Raw genomic sequence first — 20,995 nt, 5'->3', positions numbered from 1 at the left:
GAAGGGGCCGCCACCATGGAGTTCCGTAAGGAGGAATTTCGGAAGCTGGCAGGTCGCACCCTCGGGAGGCTGCACCGGTGAGCGGTCTGGGGGTCCTGGGTGGGAAAAGGGCCCATGGTCCCAAGACGATGCCCGTTCCCACATTGGCTGCAGATGGACAGATGGACAGGAGGTGCCCTGGGGTGTGTGTGTGGGGGGGTCCCTCAACCCATCTGGCTAGTTTTTTCCCTCAGACTCCAACGGTACCGCTCTCTCTAGTGCATCCGTTCTCATCTATCAGCCCCGTTAGTTTTTCTTCGCCCCACCCCAGGCCAGGCTCAGCTCGGTTACCTGGGGCTACATCTCTCTGTCTCTCATCTCTAAATCTCTGTCCCACTCTCTCCGGGGCTATGTCCCCCTCTCTCTCTGGAACTCTGTCTCCCCACTCTGTGGCTCTTTTTCCCTCTCTGAATTTCTGTCCCTTTCTCTGGGTCTCTGACCCCTTCTCGCTCTTTGAGTCTCTCTGTCTGCTCTCTTTCTCTGGATCTCTGTCCCCCCTCTCTGGGTTCCTGTCACCCCATCTCTGGACCTCTGTTCCCCCTCTCACTGGGTCTCTGCTCTCCCCTTCTCTAGGTCTGTCTCCCTTCTCTCTAGGTCTCTGTCCCCTTCTCTCTCTGGGGGTCTCTGTTTCCCTTTCTCTGGGTTTCTATCCTCCCCAAACCCCAAACCATATCTCTTTCTATCTCTCTTTGTCTCAGAGAGTTTAATCTGAAGCTAAATCCGATTGGAGCATCAGCCCCTGTCCTTGAGTGGGGTTAAGCTGGGAGGTAGATGCCTAGGTATCCTGTGTCCATAGGGGAGAAGAGAGCTGCAGACCTGAAAATCAGTATCCCAAGGTGGGGCATATCCCCCAAAGGATATGGACTAGAGCCCCGAAGGACTTTTTCCCAGCCAGGGAGATGACCCCAGTGACCAGGGTGTCCCTCAGGGTAATCTGGACACCTCCTTCCAGTCTCCTACCCCCAACCCCAGTCCTGGCTCCAAGTCAAAGAAATTACTCAGCTGCGGAAAAACCTAAAAATAATCTAGCCACAATGGGGGAGGGGATGCCTCCCCAGCACTGAGGCCCTCTCTGTGCACCCTTTGACCCTGGTCCCTTCTTTAGTTCACCCTCATTAAGACTCTGGCCCCTTCTTTAGTTCACCCTCATTAATTTCACTAGGCCATGTAAGTCCTTCCTGAAATCTAACTCTAGTCGTGCTTGCTGCAGATCATCTCCTGGCTCCCAAGTTCCCCCACCCTCTAGTAATAAGAGTGCCAGTAGCAAGAGGGATGGGAGAGAAGAGGACAGAAGGATGCAGCAGTGAGGGGGACGGGGAGCTGAGATAACCTCACCCCTTATTTTCCAGCCCCTCCCCACCCTTTTTCTCGCTTCCTTTCACGAGTTTCTCAAAATACATCAGTGTGAAGTCAGGAGAGAGAGACACACACACACACACACACACACAAGCCGTGCTGACGGAAGGGCTGGGAAGGGGGCGGCAGGGGGAAGGATGAGTTTAGTCTCAGGCCCCCTCCTGCAGTCCCTCTTTCTCTGCATATCACCTGGATTGCTTTTGGTCCATCTATCCTCTGAGACCCCTGAGCTCAGAGCTCCCAGCGGGAGAGTCACCAAACACTTTGAGGGGAGCCCATCTGCATCCAAATCCTGGGGTTCAGTTCTGATTATTGGAGAGAGGGAGGTGCACTAGATTGGACATAATACCTCAATCTCATTCAATTTTCTAGACCTAGTAGGGGAAACTGAGTCTCAATTCAGGAAGGAGGAGTCAGATGATGAAGGCAAAAGCCATTACTCAGAGGTGGGTCAGCTTTACCTGAAAGCTGTGCTAGAGGCTGAGGTTTTCTTGAGATGAGGGATACTGGAGTGGGTGGCAAACTCCCCTTGGACGAGGAAACAGATGGGAACCCAGGCTGACTTGGGACAAGGACATGGTAGTGCATTTGAGGAAGAATGCAGCAGAGACAAGCAGTCAAAATGCCTCCTTTCTGAGAGGTTGGGTGCTGCTGTGGGCCAAGAAGAGTTAGGCCCCATGGACAAGACTTGTGATGTTGGATTTACTACTGCGGGTTTCCAAGTCTCAGTTTTCTTAGTGGTACAATGGGTAGATAAGAGAGCCAAAGGGAAATAAGGCAACTGAGATGGGGAGAAAAGGGACAGAATATGCTGAGACAGGTAGAGACAGACCCAGAAAGAGAGGTAGACAGACCCAGAGAGAAAGGTGGACAGAGACACAGAGAGGAAGCTAGAGATAGAAAGAGGGGGACAGAAACCCAGAGAGAGATGGGGACAGAGACCCAGAGAGGGGGTGTAGAGATGCTGAGAAGGGGGGCTGGTCAAGACCCAGAGAGAGAGGGGGACAGAGACTCAAAAAGAGTGAGACAGATGCATAGAGAAGGGAGACAGAGACCCAGAGAGAGAGAGGGTCTGAAACCTAGAGGGATGGGGAGATTCAGAAAGGGAGGGTTGAGATACAATTTGCATTTTTCTAACTAACAGTCCCTTGTGCTGCTTTTCCTCATCACCAGGTTCTGGGGAATCCAGGGATGGGAAGGGGAATCTCCATCTAGGCTACCCACCTCCTCCATTCTCTTCCTTTCTCTTGCAGACCTTCAGAACCAACCTTGTTCTCTGCGTCCCTGGTCCTCTTATCCTCAGATGATGAATATCACCCTGATGTTCTGCTTTAGAGTCTCACATTTCTGTTTTGGCCCCCATTTCAGGGATATGAAAGAAATAGAAATACTGAGACCTAAAAGCCTGGGTCAGAGATCTGGCATCTACTAATATGAACGAGGAGGAGTATCAAGTTTCAGGGGCTGCAATCATATCTTAGGTTTCAGGGTCAAATATCACCTGGGTCAAAGTCTACCCTCTCATTGGCCAGCATGTCCTTCTGATGAAAGTGGGGAGACCCTGCCCTACTGTCTGTTCATTCTGGGGGTTTATTTTCCCATCTCTGGGTGTTGTCCAGCTCCCTCTGGCTTCTTCCCTCCCCACACCCCAGTTTTTTAAACACCCCTCCAACCTCCTTAAGTTCAAGGATGGGGAGGGGGGGCTATGTTCTCTAGTTTCTTCCACCCTCCATCCCCCCCAGACCGTCTGTCTGTTCTTTCCTCCCCCGTTCCAGTCTCCCTCGCCTCCATCTGTTCTAGCCCCTTCCTGGGATCCAGCCCGATCCCCTGGCTGCCTACCCACCTTAGAAAGGGGCGGAACCTCACAAATTACATCCCCAGTCTGTCCCTCCTCATTGTCTTCTCTCTCTACCTTTTTCAGTGCCTTAGCCTCAGCACTACGTCTCTCTGCCCCTCTCCCTGGGTCTCTGTTTCTGCTCTCTGCATCTAATACCCCACCCCTGGGGTAACTGTCCATCTCTCTCAGGTCTCTGCTCCACCTCTTTTTGGATCTCTGTCCCCTTCTTTTTGAGTCTCTGTCCCCTTTTTTCTGGTTATATCCTCCCCTCTCTGGGTCTTTGTGCCCCTCTCTCTATGTCCTTTTCTCCGTTGACTTCAGTCTCCCTCTTTTGGGTCTCAGGGCACCTCTTTCTCTGCAGCCTCTTTCTGGGTTTGAGGCGGCCCTCCAAGTACCCTATTTGTCATCACACTCAGTCTTGGATCTGAAGCGGGCGGGGGCGAGAGCCACGCTGGGAACCAAGCCAATCCCCCACCAGGGCCATCTGTCCCCTGCCAGGACACCACCCCATACTCCCCCTCCCTACCTCCTAGGCTGAAGGCCTGAACTCAAGCTTCCTCAGCGATGCTAGGGCTGGGTTGCCGGACTCCAGGGTCCAGATCTCTCCCCAACCACTGCATCCCTGGGAATGGGTTTCCTGTGGTTTAGATGAAGTCATCTGAATATTGGTCCCATACCTGGGCCACAGAAGGCAGGCCGCAGGAGTGGGGGTGGGGTGGGAGCATGGGAGGAGGGGTCGGTATATATAGCAGACGTGGCTGCGAAGAAGCAGCTGTTCTCTTGACACCTTTGCTGAAGCGTCTCCTTAGCACCTTTTCCTTCCTCAAATAGACTCCTATCTGGCAGAAGAGTCTGGGAGAGTCTCCGGTTGTGGGGTGGGGGCGGGGCACAGGGCCTTGGATCCCAAAGGTAGTCTGGAGTCTAAAACCCTGAGTCCAGAGAGTTAACAAGGGGCAGGGGATCTGGACTCCTGGGTCTGAGGAAGGAGGAGACTGGGAACCCTGGACCCTTGGGTCTGAGGGAGGATGGTGATGGGAACTCTTGGGTGTGTCAAAGGAGCAGGCTAGGGCCCTGGACTTCTGGGTCTGAGGAAAGAAGATTCTGGGGTGCAAACGCTTAGGTCTGGAAGAGCATGATGGGGATGAGGTCCTCGACTCTTCTGTCTTTGACCCTTGCTGTCCCTCAGCTTTTTAGAGAAGCGGCAGGAAGGAGCTGAGACACTGGAACTGAGCGCTGACGGGCGCCCGGTGACCACACAAACACGGGATCCTCCGGTCTTGGACTGCACCTGCTTCGGCCTTCCTCGCCGTTACATCATCGCCATCATGAGCGGGCTAGGCTTCTGCATCAGCTTTGGCATCCGCTGCAACCTGGGCGTGGCCATCGTCTCTATGGTCAACAACAGCACCACCCACCGCGGGGGCCACGTGGTGGTGCAGGTAGCTCAGAGCGGAGCTCACTCTGTCCACGCCCCACGGCTTCCTTCACGTCCTCCCACAGAGGCCACGCCCTTCAAAACTGCCTGAGTCGCTCCACCCCTTCAGCTCCGATCTCACCTCAGAGAGCTCCCTTTACCTAAGGCCCCACCACCAGAACCAAATGAAGCACCTCCCTTATTTCAAATCCCTGCTACAAAATGTAGACTCCGCCCCAGCATCAGCGTTCATGTAGGCCCCGTCCTACCTATGTATTTTCTTCCTGGTGTGGGGTTGTGGGATAAACGCTGGACCGCAAGGTCGGTTTGAACCGCCAGGTCTGCAGTTCAAACTCACCAGCAGCTCCTCAAAAACCGTATATCGGGTCACTAGGAGTCAGAACCAACTCTATGGCACTTAACAACAATTATGAGCCTACTAGCAACTTTGCTCACGTCTGCATCCCATACTGTCCTGCCCTGCATGCTTTGACGGTTACGTAAAGATCCGCCACATCTCAGGCTCTTCCTCTATTTCAATATAGCTCTGGTGTGGCGCTGCTATAGGATAAGCGCTGAACTGCTTCCCACAAAGTCGGCAGTTCAAACTCACCAGCTGCTCTTTGGAAACCCTATACAGGGTTGCTATGAGTCGGAACTGACTCCACGGCACTTAAGAACAACCTGAAGCCCTACCTCTTGTTCCCTTCCAATCAGGCCCGCCCCTGTCCCTGTCTAAACCCCATCTCTGGCACTCGTGGACCGCACACAATGGGACCTATTAGTGGGATAGACGTGGAGAGAGTCTTTATCACCCTATATGGGCCCCAGACATTCAGAGAAGGGGCATTGAGGCAGGGAAACCAAGTTGTCAAGGCAGCAACCCCGGTTGCTACAGTAGCACCGATCCTACCAACGTGGAAACGCAGTTGTGCACTTTGATAGAGGGATGGAACGATGGAGTGGGCTCTAATTGGCAGGTATTTTGGCGGACAGAAGCGATCTTTGATTGTTGATTGGCTGAGAGGCTGAGTCTGTGGCACTGATTGGTGGAGCACAGAGCCTGGAAGGACAGCTGGTTTGATGTGCCTTTTTGGTCCACAGAAAGCCCAGTTCAACTGGGATCCAGAGACAGTCGGCCTCATACACGGCTCCTTTTTCTGGGGCTACATTGTCACCCAGATTCCTGGAGGGTTTATCTGCCAAAAATTCGCAGCCAACAGGTACAGAGGTGGGATCTCAAGGTGGGCGGGAACTATAGCTATGTGGGTAAAGTTAGAGACTGTGGCCTTGAATTTGAGGGCGGACTCTAGATAAATGGGAAGGGCCTAGGTTCTGGGGCGGGATTTTAAAGCAAGGACTCGTGATTGTGGAAAGTGGGGTTCGGGGTTCCGGGAAGGCAGAGCCTGCTCGATTGTGGGCGGAAAGGGCAGAATCCTAGGTATAGCCGTTTGCTGGATCCTTTTTGAGGACCACGGACTCTTCCCATCAGGGTTTTTGGCTTTGCTATTGTGGCGACATCCACGCTAAACATGCTGATCCCATCGGCTGCACGCGTCCACTACGGCTGCGTCATCTTCGTGAGGATCCTGCAGGGGTTGGTAGAGGTAAAGACCTACCACATAGACTCCGCCCTTTTAAGCCCGCCTCTTTCAACTGATTCTGGTTTTACGCTTCCCAGGGGGTCACATACCCTGCCTGCCATGGGATCTGGAGCAAATGGGCCCCACCCTTAGAAAGGAGTCGCCTAGCCACGACGGCCTTTTGCGGTGAGGGGATGGCCCGCGGGGTCTAGGCTCTGGAGTCTAGGGCTCCTGGGACTGAGGGAGGAGGAGGCTAAAGGAATAGGACTCCTGGGTTTGAGGGAGGAGGGCCCGTGGATTGTACTTCAGTGTCTCAGAAAGAACGGGCCCTTCACTCTTGGCTCTACGGGAAGAACCTGTTCTCCAATCCGTACGGTCTCCGTTAGGTTCCTACGCTGGGGCGGTGGTCGCGATGCCCCTCGCCGGAGTCCTGGTGCAATATTCAGGATGGAGCTCCGTGTTCTATGTCTACGGTGAGGGGCCCGGACGCCTGGGTCCGGGTGGCGCTCTGGCGGGGCGGAGCTGGGCGTCATCCCGCTCCCATACCCCCCCTGACCCCCCTTCCCAGGCAGCTTCGGAATCTTCTGGTACCTTTTCTGGCTGCTGGTCTCCTATGAGTCTCCCGCGGTGCACCCCAGCATTTCAGAAGAGGAGCGCAAATACATCGAGGACGCCATCGGCGAGAGCGCCAAACTCATGAACCCCGTCACGGTCCGGGCCCTAGTTTGGGGGTGCTGCTTGCGGGGCAGGGGTGCGGCCGGAGGGGTAGGACCTCGACGTATGGAGGCAGGAGAAAAGGGGGGTTTTGAACCCACACCTTCAGGTTTTAGCGTGTGTAGATAGTGGTGAGTTTCAGTAAACCCTCAGAGGAGATTGGGTTAGACTGCAAAGAATGCAGGGTTAGAATCTAGAGGGAGGAGTTACGTCGCGATGTGGGTGGGGTTAGAACCACAGATGGTGAGTGATTAAAACCAACCAGGATGCGTTTCCAGTGTAGGGCTTTAATTTAGACCTAGCTGTGAGTCAGGCTAGATGTAGGGGAGGCATTGGATGGAAGGACTTGTAGACCCACATTTATGGATCCCTGAGGGTCATGGTGGGGCCTGGGCACCTTTGAATTCTAGTGTCAATATGCTGCTGGAATTCCTGGTTCCCCAGCAGGGACATGTGGGGCCTGCGCCTCTGGGTCCCTTAAGGTTGCAGTGGTGTCGGATTCTTGAGTCTGTGGGACTATTATGGGGCCCCAGAAGGGACACGGCAACGCCCCCAGCACTGGTCTCCTCGTCCCCCACAGAAGTTTAACACTCCCTGGCGGCGCTTCTTCACGTCCATGCCAGTCTACGCCATCATTGTGGCCAACTTCTGCCGCAGTTGGACTTTCTACCTGCTACTTATCTCCCAGCCCGCCTACTTCGAAGAGGTGTTTGGCTTCGAGATCAGCAAGGTGGGGTTCAGGCAATCTGAGTTGAAGGCACAGGGGGCTGGGGTAGGGGAGTGGGGGCTGGATGAGAAATCTAGAGCCCAAGGGGTTGGAACGAAGGACAGGGAGGAGACACCGTTTTGCGGTCGCTGAGCGTGTCTCCCTGTACACACGCTTGTGTAGGTGGGCTTGGTGTCAGCGCTGCCCCATCTGGTCATGACCATCATCGTGCCCATCGGTGGCCAGATCGCTGACTTCTTGAGGAGCCGCCGGATAATGTCCACCACCAACGTGCGCAAATTGATGAACTGCGGGGGTAAGTGGGGCGTGGCCTGGGGGGGGGAAGCATCTGGATGTGGTCCAGGATAGCTTCGCAGAACTAAAGGGAGGATTGCAGGAGAGCATTCAAGGGCGGGACCACAAAGAAAAGGAGCGAGGTCCGGAGGCGGGTCCATGGGGCGTGGCCAAACTGAGCCAGCGTGAAGGCGGGTCTGGATGGAAGAGATTTTTACCACGTTTAGGTGTTACATCCGGAAGTGGTGGAAGGGCCTGGCGAATGTGACTGTTCTAGGGAAATAGAGTCAAGAATCAGCAGGGCGGAGCCTGCAGGGGGGCTGGGCATGACAGGGCGTAGGTGATGAAGAGGGGTTTAAGAGTAGGAGACCTGTAGAGACTGGGTATAGGAGTCAGAGGTGCGGGAATCTTGCATCTTCTGGGACGTGGCGCCGTTAGTGACTGGACCCTGGGGACGTAGGAGCCTAGTTAGAGTTGATGCAGGTCAGCAGAATGGGGGGCTAGGCCTGGACCCAAGTGGGAGGTGGCAAGAGGGTGGCGGATCTGAGTTGGATTGGGTCTGGAGAAGCCGTGTAGAGAGGCCTGCTCCCTGAACAGCGCTCAGGCAGAAAGTCCTCCTTAGGCTTTGGCATGGAAGCCACTCTGCTGCTGGTGGTCGGATACTCTCACTCCAAGGGCGTGGCCATCTCCTTCTTGGTCCTCGCTGTGGGCTTCAGCGGCTTTGCGATCTCAGGTGAGAACCGGGGAACTGAAGTTTGAGGGCCCCCGGGCAGCTTTATAGGGAACTTCCTGACGCAGGAGGGTGGCCAAGTGGGAGTCCCGAAAGTGAGATTTGGCTGTGACGCTGCTTACTCGCCTCTCTGACAGGGTTCAACGTGAACCACCTGGACATCGCCCCACGCTATGCCAGCATCCTCATGGGCATCTCTAATGGTGTGGGCACGTTGTCAGGCATGGTGTGCCCCATCATCGTGGGTGCCATGACGAAGCACAAGGTCTGTGCCCACCTTCTGACCTTATTCCCCAGAATTATGCATTGTGGTCCCTGTGTGTCACAAAGGTTAAATGTTCCATTACTGACTAACCTTAAGATTGGCGGTGCTAACCCATCCAGTGACTCCTTGGAAGAGAGGCCTGAGTTTTTTTTACTTCCCTAAAGGAGTCCTGGTGTGGCACTGTGGGTTAATGCGCCAGACTGCAAAGCCGTTTGAACTGCAAGGTCGGTGGTTCAAGCTCACCAGCCGCTCCTCGGAAACCCTATACAGGGTCGCTATGGGTTGGAATCGACTCCACGGCACTTAACAACAACAAAGATTACAGCCTAGAAACCCTATGGGGACAGTAAAACTCTGTAACACATTGGCTCCCTACGATGATTTGGAATCTTCTGGAAGGCAAAGTTTTTTTTTTTAACCTTTCTGATCATATCCTTTACCCTCCCTTAAAACACCCACATCTCCACACTCTCTGGGCCTCTGTCTCCAACTCAGCCTTTGTATCTACCTCTCCACTGGGGTTCTCTCTTCACATCCTGTTTTTTCCTCCTATTTGACCACTCAAGGAGCCCTGGTGGTGCAATGCTTAAGTGCTTGGCTGCTAACCAGGTTGGTGGTTCAAACATACCCTGGGACTGCACAGGAGAAAGACCTCCTGATGTGCTTCCCTAAAGATTATAGCTTAGAAAACCAAAGAGCAGTCCTACTCTGCCCCATGAGGCGAATATGAATTGAAATAGATTTCACAACACTTGACAGTAACAATTTGACCACTATCTCTGATGTTCCCCCACAGACTCGTGAGGAGTGGCAGTATGTGTTCCTAATCGCCTCCCTGGTGCACTATGGGGGTGTCATCTTCTACGGGGTCTTTGCTTCTGGAGAGAAACAGCCGTGGGCGGAGCCTGAGGAGATGAGCGAAGAGAAGTGTGGCTTCGTGGGCCACGACCAGCTGGCTGGCAGTGATGATAGTGAAATGGAGGATGAAGCTGAGCCCCCTGGAGCCCCCCCAGCTCCCCCTCCCTCCTATGGCGCCACACACAGCACAGTTCAGCCCCCGAGGCCCCCACCCCCTGTCCGGAACTACTGACCATGTGCCTCCCACCGAATAGCAGTTTCCAGGACCTCCACTCCACACATCTCTGGCCTGAACTACAGTGTCTAGGGGCCCCACTCCACTTTGTCTTGCCTCAGGCCTAAGAAGCACTTTCCCGTGTTCCCAGTGCTGTCAAACTGCTTTTCTTCCCCAATGCCTCTCAGGGGTAGTGAAGCTGCACACTGGCAGTTTCAAGGCTCCCCATGTTTTCCTAAAGGCATCCTAATAAGTTTTCGGGTCTTCTTCCCTACTCATCTGCCTCAGTGGTTCCATTTCTCTCCTTTCAGGGCTTTCGAATGGACAGTCAAACCTCTTACTCTCTTTTGTGGTTTTAAAGGCACTCCTTGTTTCTATGAACCCTGGGAACTGTAGTCCCCATGAAGTTACTCAGCCCCTCCTCTCTCCTTTCAGAACAATTCAAGGTCCTTTCTCTAGAAATTTCCAAGCTCTCCATTTCAATTCTGCATTTTCCATGTTGGTTTAGCCCATCCCTCATCCCCGCCATTCCAGGGATTGATCCTCACCAGCGTTTCTGAAGGAAAATGGCGGTTTCAAGGGTTTCAAGTTCCCCCTTGCACATCCTCTCCCCTCATCTGATTCTAAACTCTCTCTTTTGCTGAAGCACCAAATTCCCTAAGACATTTTCTCTAGCTTAGCACAGTGTCTAGGGGAACAACCAAAACCGTGGTTTTAACAACATGTGTCTCCTCACCCTGATGCACTTTCTTAGACATGGTTTTCAGGTTTAAATAGTGACTGTTTAAGTCCATCAGCTCAGTGGTTAGAAGCCACCACCATTGAATTGCCCCACGGTGGTTTCATCTGCCACCCCCCCCCACCCCCCAATTCCTGGCACTTTATGCTCCGGGGTGGTTTCAAGCTGCCCTTAGTTTCTCAGTGGCCATTGTTGTATCCCTCAGGGGCTAAATGATTAAAAGATCTGGGCTCCTTCCCCTTACAGATACCCCTCTTTCAGATTAGAAGTTGGGGAACATATATTGGAGAAATCACCAAATCCCAGGAAAGGGAATGGGGTTGGTGTTCTCCCCTGGGCAGGGTTGTGTCTTTTTGTCTCCGTGTCTTAGTGACTGTAAACCTGCCCTGCCCCACTCCCAATAAAATGCTTTGATGTAAGGACTTTCTTGTCATTAGCCATGGAGTCATGAGGTGGGAGAGGGAAGGAGGTGGGAAGGGGCTCAGCTCCTCCTCCCTCAGACCCAGGAATCCAGCCTCTCAGTCTCTCTCCTCCCTCGGACACAAAAGTCTAGGCCCCCAAGCTCAGGTGTATGTGGGGGGACAGTTCCTCCCTCAGACCCAGGAGTCCAGCCCGCCCCCCATATCCTCCTCTTGAAGCCCCTCTTCCCTCAGACCTAGTCCCCTGTTTTCCTCCAGGAATCAGGCCAGAGGAGGTGACCAGCCGTGCGAACACGTGATTTATTCCACTTAGACCGTGTTCTCAGATCACAGCGAAAGCATCTCTTGGTTCCGACCCTCCTTCAGAGGGGACCACTATGTAGCAAAGCTGCCAGGAGGACAGGGTCTTGGGTCCTATCTCCGTCTGTGGATGCGCAGGTCCGGAGGGACCTGGATAGGGCTCACACGAAGTTGTTGGGAAGTGTGGCAGGGGAGAGCGCCTCCAAGCGCTGGGGGGGCCCTCCGCGGGGTGGCGGGGGCAGTTTGGGTGGTAGTGGGGGAGTGGGTGGCAGTTGCTTGGTGGTGATGTGCGAAGGGACCCAGGCATCCGGCGCATAAAAGTAGAGGTCGTAGGGGTCCTTTGGGGTGTCCAGGTGCATAACTGGGGGAGCACAGGGGTGGGGTTAGAACTGGGCCTCAAGAATTGGCGAGGAGGTGGCTAGTTTAAGCAGCAGGGGCGCGGCCTGGAGTTCAAGGGTGGAGACTCCACCGGAAGGGGGCGGGGCTTTCTGGACCTGTAGCTCCCTCCTGATGCAATTCCCAGTTAGGCTTGGGGCTGACACAGGAAATGTGTGTGAAATTCAGTAAATAAGCGACAGGCTCTGATACTGGATCGGTCCTGGCTTTCATTGAACTTGGATAGGGAGCTTGTACTTTTTTGCTGGGCGCCCTCAAGTGCCTAGTGAGAAACCCAGTGAAACAAAGGGGTTGGGCCTGCTCCTTGGCTAGAGGGTGGGGGTGCTCACCTGGCTCATCGTCGTTCGGGAGTCGGTGGTGTGCGAAGGGCCGGTGCCTAGCTGCCCGACGGTAGAGACACCACAGGAGCAGAAAGATGCCGATCAAGAGTCCAGTCCCAGCGAGGAAAATGCACAGGGCGCCTCCCGCCATGCCCCGTGGGCGCCCCACCAAAGTCACGCCTTAGGAGGAAGGAGAGTCCCGTGGGACCCAGGAATCAGCTTCAACCCCCAGGACCCACCTCCCGGCCCCTCAAACCCAGGAGTCCTTTCCCTCGGGCCTCTTCCTCTCCCACCCTCAGGAGTCCCTCCGACCCCCAGTCCCTCCTCCCTCCGACCCAGGAGTCCAAGTCCGTGTCCAAGTCCAAGTCCCTCTTCCCTAAACCCAGGAGTCTGAGCTCCCAGTCCTCAAGGTCCTCACCTGTCTCCTCCACACGTTCCACTACGATGATAGTATTGACCCGCTCGCCTCGGCTGCGCCGCTGGGGAACCCGTGGAGTAGCAGGGATTGGCTCATTTGAGAACCCTGGAAGAGCAGGGGGGCCTGCAATCCGGGCTGAGGGAGGAGGGACGGTGGGTCCTTTAGGGCCAGGGTTCTGAAGGGTCTTCAGTTCAAGGGTTCCTGGAGACTCTGAGGTGGATAGTTTAGGGGAGTCAGGTTGGGTGGTGACCAGAGCTTCTGGAGTGGAATACAGTTGCACCTCATTGAGGGAGGTAGCTTTATCCTTGAATGGTGCAGGTGTGTCTGTATGAAGATTAGTGGAGAGTTCTGGGTCAGAGGTCAAGGGACTCTTGGCTGCATCTTGGTCTTGGGTTGTGAGGAATTCTGTTTGGGGGATTTCAGTGGAGATGGGGTTATGGGTCACATGGGATTCTAGGTGGGGCAGTTCAGTAGGGTCAGGATGGATGGCCTGGTGGAATTCAGAGTTTGGGGTCTGAGTGGTGGCAGAGTTATGGGTCTCTAGAGTTTTGGGGTCAAGGGCCTTGGTGGGGTCAGGGTCTGGGTGCAGGACTTCACTGGAGTTCCTTTTGGGGATCTCAGAGGGTTCTTGGTATGTAGATTCAGTAGGATCAGGGTTTAGGGCCTCAGGAAATTCAGAGTACAAAGATTTGGAGGGATTAGGTTTTGTGGTCTCCAGGGATTCTAGGTGTAGAGTTTCAGTAGGGTAAGGTTTGGGAATCTCAGAAAGTTCTGGATGTGTTGTTTTGGAATAGTTAGTATCCAAGGACTTTGAGCTTGAGATTTTGTATGTGCTAGGTTTGGGTGCTTCATGGAGGCCTGGGTGTGGGGTTTCCAGGAGGGGAGGACTCCCAGAACTCCAGGGGGTGTTCTCAGGAGAAACTGCATGGGGTGTCTTGGAGGGCTCAGAAGGGAGAGTCTCAGGATGGTTAAGATGGTTAGGATGGTCAAGAGTGGAATTTTCAGAAGAGCTAGGGGAGGTCGTAGAGGGGTCGCTTATCCCTGGGAAGTCCAAGCCCGCAGGTGGTGAGGCCGAGGGAGCTGCCTTGGAGCCCAGCCCAGCAAGGAGCAAAAGAAAGATCAGACCGAAAGGTTTCATGGCTCTAGGAGACGCTTACAGCTGTAAAGAAGTGGAAATTGTTATGTGCTGTTGAGTTGATTCCGACTCATAGTGACCCTGTATAGGGTTTCTAAGGAGCCACTAGTGAGTTTGAACCGCCAACCTTGTAGTTCAAACCCACCTTGCAGAAAGGAGTGCTGGTGTGGTACTGTGTGATAATGCACTGGACCACAAGGTCGGTTTGAATGGCAAGGTCGGGGGTTCAAATTCACCAGTTGCTCCTCAGAAACCCTATAGGGGGTTGCTATGGGTCTGAACCCATTCTTCAGCACTGAACACCATCAGGAAAGGAAAGGGTTAAATCCGGAGTCCCCGCCCATTCCTGAAGGGCCATGTCCACGGCCCACTTTGGCGCCGGCGACAGGCTGAGAATCCCAGTGGGAATCCCTGAGGACCTCGAGATAGGAGCTGCAGTAGCTAAGGGAGACTGAAGCGCGAGGCTTCTTGGGAGTGGTAGTTAACCTTATCTGTTCCCCCAGGGGTCCCAGAATTAATTGGGACAGAATGACACATCTCTAGCCCCTCATTCCTTCTCAATTTATATTTTGGAGAGTGTCTGAACCAGGTTGAGGGAGACACGAGATGGCTTTCTTTTGGAGGACCCAGGACATCTTAAGTCAACAGCTGTTTATCCTAGAGAAAACTCCGAAGGAAAGGCTGTGGGCTTGCTGGACTCCTGGGTCTCAGGGAGGAAGGGGCTGGGGTCTGGATTCCTGGGCTTGAGGGAGGAGGAGCTGCGGGGGAGGATGTCTGACTCCAGTGTCAGTAGAAGGAGGGAGCTGAATCTGGGACTCCTTGTCTGAGGGAGGAGGAGCTGGGGCCTGGGACTCCTGGGTCTGAGAGAGCAGGGGCTAGAGGTCAAAAGTCCTTGTTTTTCACTGAGAAGAGACCTGGAGGTTTGATATTTGAGGGAGCATGCTTGGGGACTGGATTACAGAGGAAAAAGGAGATGGGGATCTGAACTTTTGGGTCCTGAAGGAGAGGGGAACTGGAAATTCCAGGTCCTTGAGAGATCCAAGCCTGGGGGTCTTTAAGGAAGGAGCAGACTGTGGGGCCAAACCCTGTTTATTAAGGATAGAGCTGGGATTTCTGGGGTCTGAGAAGTTGATATGGGGAGAGATGCCTAAGTCTTTGGTTAGGTGGAGGGTGGAACAGCCCCCACCTGGTCAGGATAGGGTTTCTGGGATTGTATAAGGGGTCCAGGGGCCTCTTACCTGCTCAAGGGGTCCAAGACAACAGCAGGTGCCAGCAGAGCAAACAGGTGACTGCTACAGAATGGTGCTGGGTGTGGTGAGGGGGGAGGGGGGAAAGGTAGGGTCTCAGGGGTGTAGGTGACGCACCTAACCTCCCTCTTCAGGGATCCTGGGAGCTTAGTCACAGACTTGGGCTGTTAAAGGAACAGAGAAAGATTTTGTCTTGGGGATGGGGAAGGAAGTTAGACATGAGATGATCTAGTGAAGGGAAATGCCTCTACCAAGCTAACTTTCCTCACCTCAGACCCAGAAGTCCAGGGGCCCCAATCCTCTCCTTCCTCCAAACCCAAGAGTCTGGCCCCCTTCTATTAGGCTCCTAATCCCTCCTCCTTCAGACTCAGGAGTTCTGGTCCCCAGCTTTCTCCCTCAGAAGCCTAGGCCCTCAGTTCCCCCTCCCTTAGACCCAAGAGTCCATGCTCCTAGTCCCCTGCTTCATGACCCCTGCTCCTTCCTCCCAAGAATCCAGGAGGCTAAGAGCCCAGTTTATTACCCTCCCCCAGAGCTCAGGATTCAGGCTCCCCAGCCCATGCTTCCTCCCAAAATCCAGGAGTCCAGACCCCTGTTCCCTCCATTCTCAGACCCAGTTGTCCAGGCTCCTCCTCTTTGGGGAACCAGGACTCCAGATTCCCTTGTTTTACCAATTATAGAGACCTAGATTCAAAAAGGCCCTTTCTCAACTTCTCAACCTTTGCTGACCTCTCCACTTTGCAGAGGGCTCTGAGTCAGTGTGGGTGGGCTGGCCCTTAAATCCTCAGGATCCCTGAATGCCTGGGATGGGCAGGACTTAGGCCCACAGCTTGAGCCTCCTGTGCCTCCCTCCCACCCCACCCCCCTGGTCCCTGTAAGGCCTTTCTGATTTGTCTATCAGGGTCTCTCTTCACACCCCACCTCATACTCCCTCCACTATCTCTAGCCTGTTCTCTAGCTCCATCATCACTCTGTCTTTCTGGTCCACCTCCACTTTCCATGCTTGAACTGATCTGCATGCATCTCTATCCCTGAGCATCTGTTTGTCCTCTCATCTCCCTCTGTCTTTCAGGGAGTCTTTCCCCCTCATCTTTCCCTCTCTCTTGCTCGGTGTCTCTTCCTTTCGTTCTCTCTCTTTCCCTTTCTTTTCTGTTCTCCTTCCTACTGCCACTGCCTTGTTTCCTTTCTTGAACTCTCTCTTGTCCTTGGTCACTCTCCATCCTTGTCCCTCCTCCCTTTCTCGTCCCTTTATGTCTGTCTCTCCACCAACCCTTCCTTATTTCTTCATTCTCTGTGTTTCTGTCTCCAGCTCTGATGGTCTCTGTGCCAGCCTCTATTTTTATCCACTGACACACCCCCTGTGTCCACCTCTCTGTCTGTCTCTCCCTTCTGTCTTCTTAGGTCCCAGCTCCTGGTCCCAATTAGTTGTTGGCTGCTTGAGGCAGTGGTGGGGGCCCCCACTCCCAGCTCCTCATTACTGCTGGTGGTTTCTAATGAGCCTGGGGGGGGCTGACCCTGTGCCCCCGGCCCCCGCCTGCGTCACTGCCTGCCGCGGGGGCTGTGAAGGTGATATAAGGGGGCTGTCACATCACTGCCCAAGCTCACTGAGTGGTAGGGGGCCCCACAGGTGGACTGGAAGGGTGGATGGTCCTGTTGGTTGGGAGGGGACTTGGGTCTTAGTGCTTACCTCTCTCTCCACAGGTGATGGAGACTCCTCAGGTACCCAGGAGCCCCCGGCTTCGGCTGCTGTTGCTACTTCTGTTGCTGGTGCCTTGGGGCATCTGTCCAGCCTCAGGAGTTGCCCTGCCCCCCATGGGGGTGCTCAGGTATGTGTGGCTTTAGGTCTTCCAGGGAGAGGGGAGGATTTGGAGAGGTGAAAAGACACTCAAAGTGAGAAAGAGAGAGGACCGGAGATCCAGAGACAGGCAGGTGGAGGCCCAAGGAGATGGCAAAGACCCAGAGATGGGGGGACAGACACCCAGAAAGAGAGAGACAGTGACCCAGAAAGAAGGGAACAGGATCCAGAGGTGGGGGAGGAGGAGGATCGGCAAGAAAATTATCAAGAGAAAGAGATACAAAAATAAAGATGATGAGACCCCAAGAAAGGCATTTCCAGACTTGAAAGGAGTCGGAGCCCAGGCGATTTCTTCCTTGAGCAATATTTATTTTTTCTGTGTGAGCAGAGGAGCTGGGGGCCAATAAATGATCAGATGCGTCTCAGTGGTATTCAGGAGGCTTCAAAGAGACACATAGACCAGCACAGAGAATGGGAGTGACAGGGACAGGGAATGGGGAACAGAGATAGAGCCATGCCACCCGTAGTGCAGCAATAGGGCTACGAGCTAGACTACGAGGAGGACTGGCGGCGGCGGGCGCAGGTCAGGACACACGCGTCATTGCGTTTTTTTGGTATTCCCTTAGCTTCCGAACCCTCGGGCGGGCCTGGGCCGGCCCGGGTACCCCCATGTCGCGGCGGAGCCTGGCGCTGGCGGACGACGCGGCCTTCCGGGAGCGCGCGCGGTTGCTGGCGGCTCTGGAGCGCCGGCACTGGCTGAATTCGTACATGAACAAACTGCTGGTGCTGGATGCGCCCTGAGTGTCGGGTCCCGTTTAATAAAGACCTAGCTGTGCGTCAGGACTGCGATTTCTTCCTGCGCGACCCTTAGGGGCGGGGCCTGGTCGGGCACCTGGGTGTCTGTCTGTCTGTGTCTCTCTCCCTTCTAAATCCGGTTTCCTTCTTCCCTGGAGATCTCTGCATCCCTCCCTTACCACGGCTCTGTTCCCTTCCCCACTCTGGGTCTCTGTCCCTTTCTCTCAGGGTCTCTGTCTCCCTCTATCTGGGTCTCTGTCCCTCTCTAGGTCTCTGTTCCCCTTCCCTCTCTGGGATCTCTGCCTCCTCTCCCTTCTTCCTTCCCATGCTCATCTGTCCTTTTTCTCTGCCTTCTTCACGTCTTCCGATTCTGGCTTCCTTTGAGTCGTCATCTCTCTTTGCTTGGACCCCTCCAATTTCTATTTCCACTGGATTTCCCGTCTCCTCGGTCTCGTTCTTTCCCCACTTCTCCCCGTTCAGTGGAAAGATGGGAGCTCTGGATTGACAAATACCTGGCATCCCACCCCCAACCGGTTGCCACAGCGACCCTCATAGGACAGACTAGGGTCCTTTAGGTTTCCAAGGTTGTACTCTTTACAGAACCAGATAGTCACATCTGTTCCCGTAGAATAGCTGGTGGAGTCAAAACATTGACTTTTTAGTTAGCAACCAAGCACGTAACCACTGTGTTACCAGGGAGCTTGGCTTCCAGCCCAGGTGTTCCCAAACTTATTATGCTAAATTGTTGTTGTTAAATGCCATCGAGTCGGTTCCGACCCATAGCGACCCTGTGTAGGGTTTCCAAGGAGCGGCTGGTGAGCTTGAACCACCAACCTTGCAGTTCAAACCAACTTTGCAGTCCAGCGCATTAACCCACAGCGCCACACCAGGAGTCCACGCTATATTGGAAACTCTTAGCTTCTCTGAACTTCATTTTTCCTCATCTGCTGTGAGCATTAAACTAAACTGGTTTAGGATTACTTCAGTACAATGCCCGGTAGTAGCAAAACGCCTAATAAAAATGTGCCGCCTCCAAAGGTTTCTTCAACGTTTTCCAACTGTGACTTTCCCTGGAGACGTGCCAAGCTACGGCTGGAGGAGGCTGGAGGAGGAGAGAAGGGGGACCAGGTGTTGGGCTCCGAGAGGGAAGGGACGAGGACGAGGGATACACCTGGGCCGCTGGTGAAGCGAGGAAGCAGCCAATCAGAAGCCGTCTCTCTCCCTAGGGTCCTGGCTAGCCTGACAATCCCTCCCCTGAACAGTGACCATGGCAGCCTTCTCCCAAAGGTTACCGAAGGCGTTGAACCCGCGCGGTCCTAGGCGCCGTTCCTGCGGACCGCGCTCTGATTAGTCTAAAGGAGACGGGGGCGGAGCCGGGAGCGTTGGTGAGCTGGAAGCAACGCGAGGCTGCTTGCAATTTGCATTTCAGGAAAGCGGACCGAGCTCTAATTGGCCTTTAGGATGCAGGGACAGGACTGTCCCGTGTTTTTCAGAACTACTGAGGAATGAAAACTGTTCTGTAAAAGCACCTGAAGTTGGTCAAGTTTTATATATACACAAAGTCACGGACAATTTCTCCACGTTTCAGCGCCAGTAAGGAACAGAGGGATCATTGAACTTACAAATTCAGTGGTTTAGAATTTCCACTGGAACCCTAATGCGGGTCTGTAGGATCAGCACAAGACTGCGAACCACAAGGTCGGTAGTTCAAACCCACCAGCTGCTCCTTGGAAACCCTTGAACTAACTGTATGGCACCCAACAACAACAACAGAATTTCCACTACTCTCATGGAGAAATGCAATGACAATGTTACTATTTGCTATTGGTGTGGCACTGTAGGATAAGCACTGGACTGCTAACTTTAAGGTTGGCCCTTCAGAAACCCTCTACAGGGTCGCTGAGTGAACCAGCTTGATGGTATTTAACAACTTCTAAATGTTTGGTTGGGTCCTCACTTTCTTTTTCCCCCTACAAAAATGACTACGATTCCATGCCACCCATTTATGCCAGAGTAGAAATGTGCTTCGTAGGGTTTCCAGTGGCTGAGTTTTTGGAAACAAACCATCAGACCTTTCTTCCCAAGCACTTCTGGGTGGATTGAGCCTCCAGCCTTTTCCATTAACAGTCAAGTACTATGCCATCCAGGGATTCCACTTTTGCCCTAGATTCATAGTGTGGCCCCAAATCCCTTCCTTTCCCACTCGACTTCCCTTCCTCTGGGGAATTGCAGCCACCCCGATAGCTTCCATCCGGTTCCCTAGCACTCAGACCTCCAGCTCCAGCTGTGACCTTCTGGAATCTCCTGACCTCTTACATACCACATCCCCGAAACTCACTCTTTGTCTGGGGATGGCTTTGTTTTCTACTAGTCATTGGGTCAGATGCCAGGTGCGGTCAGTTTCCAATCCTTTTCCATTTGAACCATGGATTGCCCCAGCTTCTCCTCCATCTCCTGGCCACCAGTCTTTCCTCCTTTATTTATCGCCTGTATATCTCCAACTTCCAGAAGGTCTTTTTCAAACCAAGTTGATCCTGTCCTTTGCTGCTTACATGCCTTTTATGGATACCTGGAAGCAAAATTCAAAACCCTTCATGGGCTATTGTCCACCTTATTTAACCCCTGTGCTTGTTGGGCCTCCTTTCTTGTATAAATCAAAGAATTCATCCAGCTCTACATGTATTTGACTTGTCTTCATCCGTGTAGTTATAGTTCAATTAAAAGGCAAATCAACAACGTTGTTGTTAAGTGCTATCATGTTGGTTCCAACTCAGTGACCCTGTAGAGGGTTTTTAAAGAGCAGCTGGTGTGTTTGAACTGCCGACTTTGTGATTCAAAATCCAGTGCTGCCCCTACAGTGCCAAGACCTCTCCAATCTCCCATCACCCTTAGAAGATTCAAGCTAGACAGGCTGTCTTCCTTTATAGCTTCATCTTCCAAAGTCTACTTTGGCTTATAGCTCATCAGTACACATCTGTGAACAAGTGGCCCACAGGTTCATTTTTCTTATTCTGTGATGAGCATCTCCACTCCCTTTGGGGACCACACCCCATCAAGGTGGTGGGGAAAGGGTCTGAGTGGTCTGTTACTGCATTATAGTTCAACTATGAAGATGATTAGTGTTACAAATGAATCCTGATGTTACATAAAAGATACTCAGTGAGACTAAATTACAAAGCAAAATTTACTCCTGCAAGAGTGTACGTTCACATCGCCGTACATACAGGAACAGGCCAGCGAGCACATCGAGTGGGCAGTCTACTTGAGTTTTTAATGCTTGACGCAAGTCTCAAGGCTGTGTCTCACCCGGTTGGCTAAGGTTTTGACTGCACAATCTTTCCCCTTACCTGGTTGGCTAGTTCACAATTTTAAGGCGTGCATTCCTACTTTAGGAAAAGAAAAAGAGAGCAATCATAAAGTCTTT

The 20,995-nt window shown here is 53.4% G+C and overlaps 3 protein-coding genes across 3 annotated transcripts; 2 read left to right on the top strand and 1 right to left on the bottom strand.

Annotated features, from left to right (window-relative positions):
* Positions 1-10,709, top strand: SLC17A7 (solute carrier family 17 (vesicular glutamate transporter), member 7). The gene is made up of 12 exons (XM_006868197.1): positions 1-77; positions 4,419-4,671; positions 5,751-5,869; positions 6,139-6,253; positions 6,328-6,415; positions 6,616-6,702; positions 6,798-6,940; positions 7,524-7,673; positions 7,833-7,965; positions 8,566-8,676; positions 8,811-8,938; positions 9,735-10,709. Exons 1-12 carry the CDS (start codon positions 16-18, stop codon positions 10,026-10,028), a joined length of 1,683 nt encoding a protein of 560 aa, XP_006868259.1. The 5' UTR covers positions 1-15; the 3' UTR covers positions 10,029-10,709.
* Positions 10,710-11,629: 920 nt separating this feature from the next.
* GFY (golgi-associated, olfactory signaling regulator) lies at positions 11,630-13,740 on the bottom strand. The gene is made up of 3 exons (XM_006868406.1): positions 12,603-13,740; positions 12,194-12,364; positions 11,630-11,829 (listed from the first exon to the last, which is right to left on the bottom strand). Exons 1-3 carry the CDS (start codon positions 13,738-13,740, stop codon positions 11,630-11,632), a joined length of 1,509 nt encoding a protein of 502 aa, XP_006868468.1.
* Positions 13,741-16,685: 2,945 nt separating this feature from the next.
* Positions 16,686-17,577, top strand: PTH2 (parathyroid hormone 2). Its single transcript, XM_006868196.1, has 2 exons — positions 16,686-16,807; positions 17,403-17,577. Exons 1-2 carry the CDS (start codon positions 16,686-16,688, stop codon positions 17,575-17,577), a joined length of 297 nt encoding a protein of 98 aa, XP_006868258.1.
* Positions 17,578-20,995: the final 3,418 nt, after the last annotated feature.

Source organism: Chrysochloris asiatica, unplaced genomic scaffold (assembly GCF_000296735.1).
Source record: "Chrysochloris asiatica unplaced genomic scaffold, ChrAsi1.0 scaffold00116, whole genome shotgun sequence".
Lineage (NCBI taxonomy): Eukaryota > Metazoa > Chordata > Mammalia > Afrosoricida > Chrysochloridae > Chrysochloris > Chrysochloris asiatica.
This window is presented reverse-complemented; position numbering and strand designations above follow the sequence as displayed.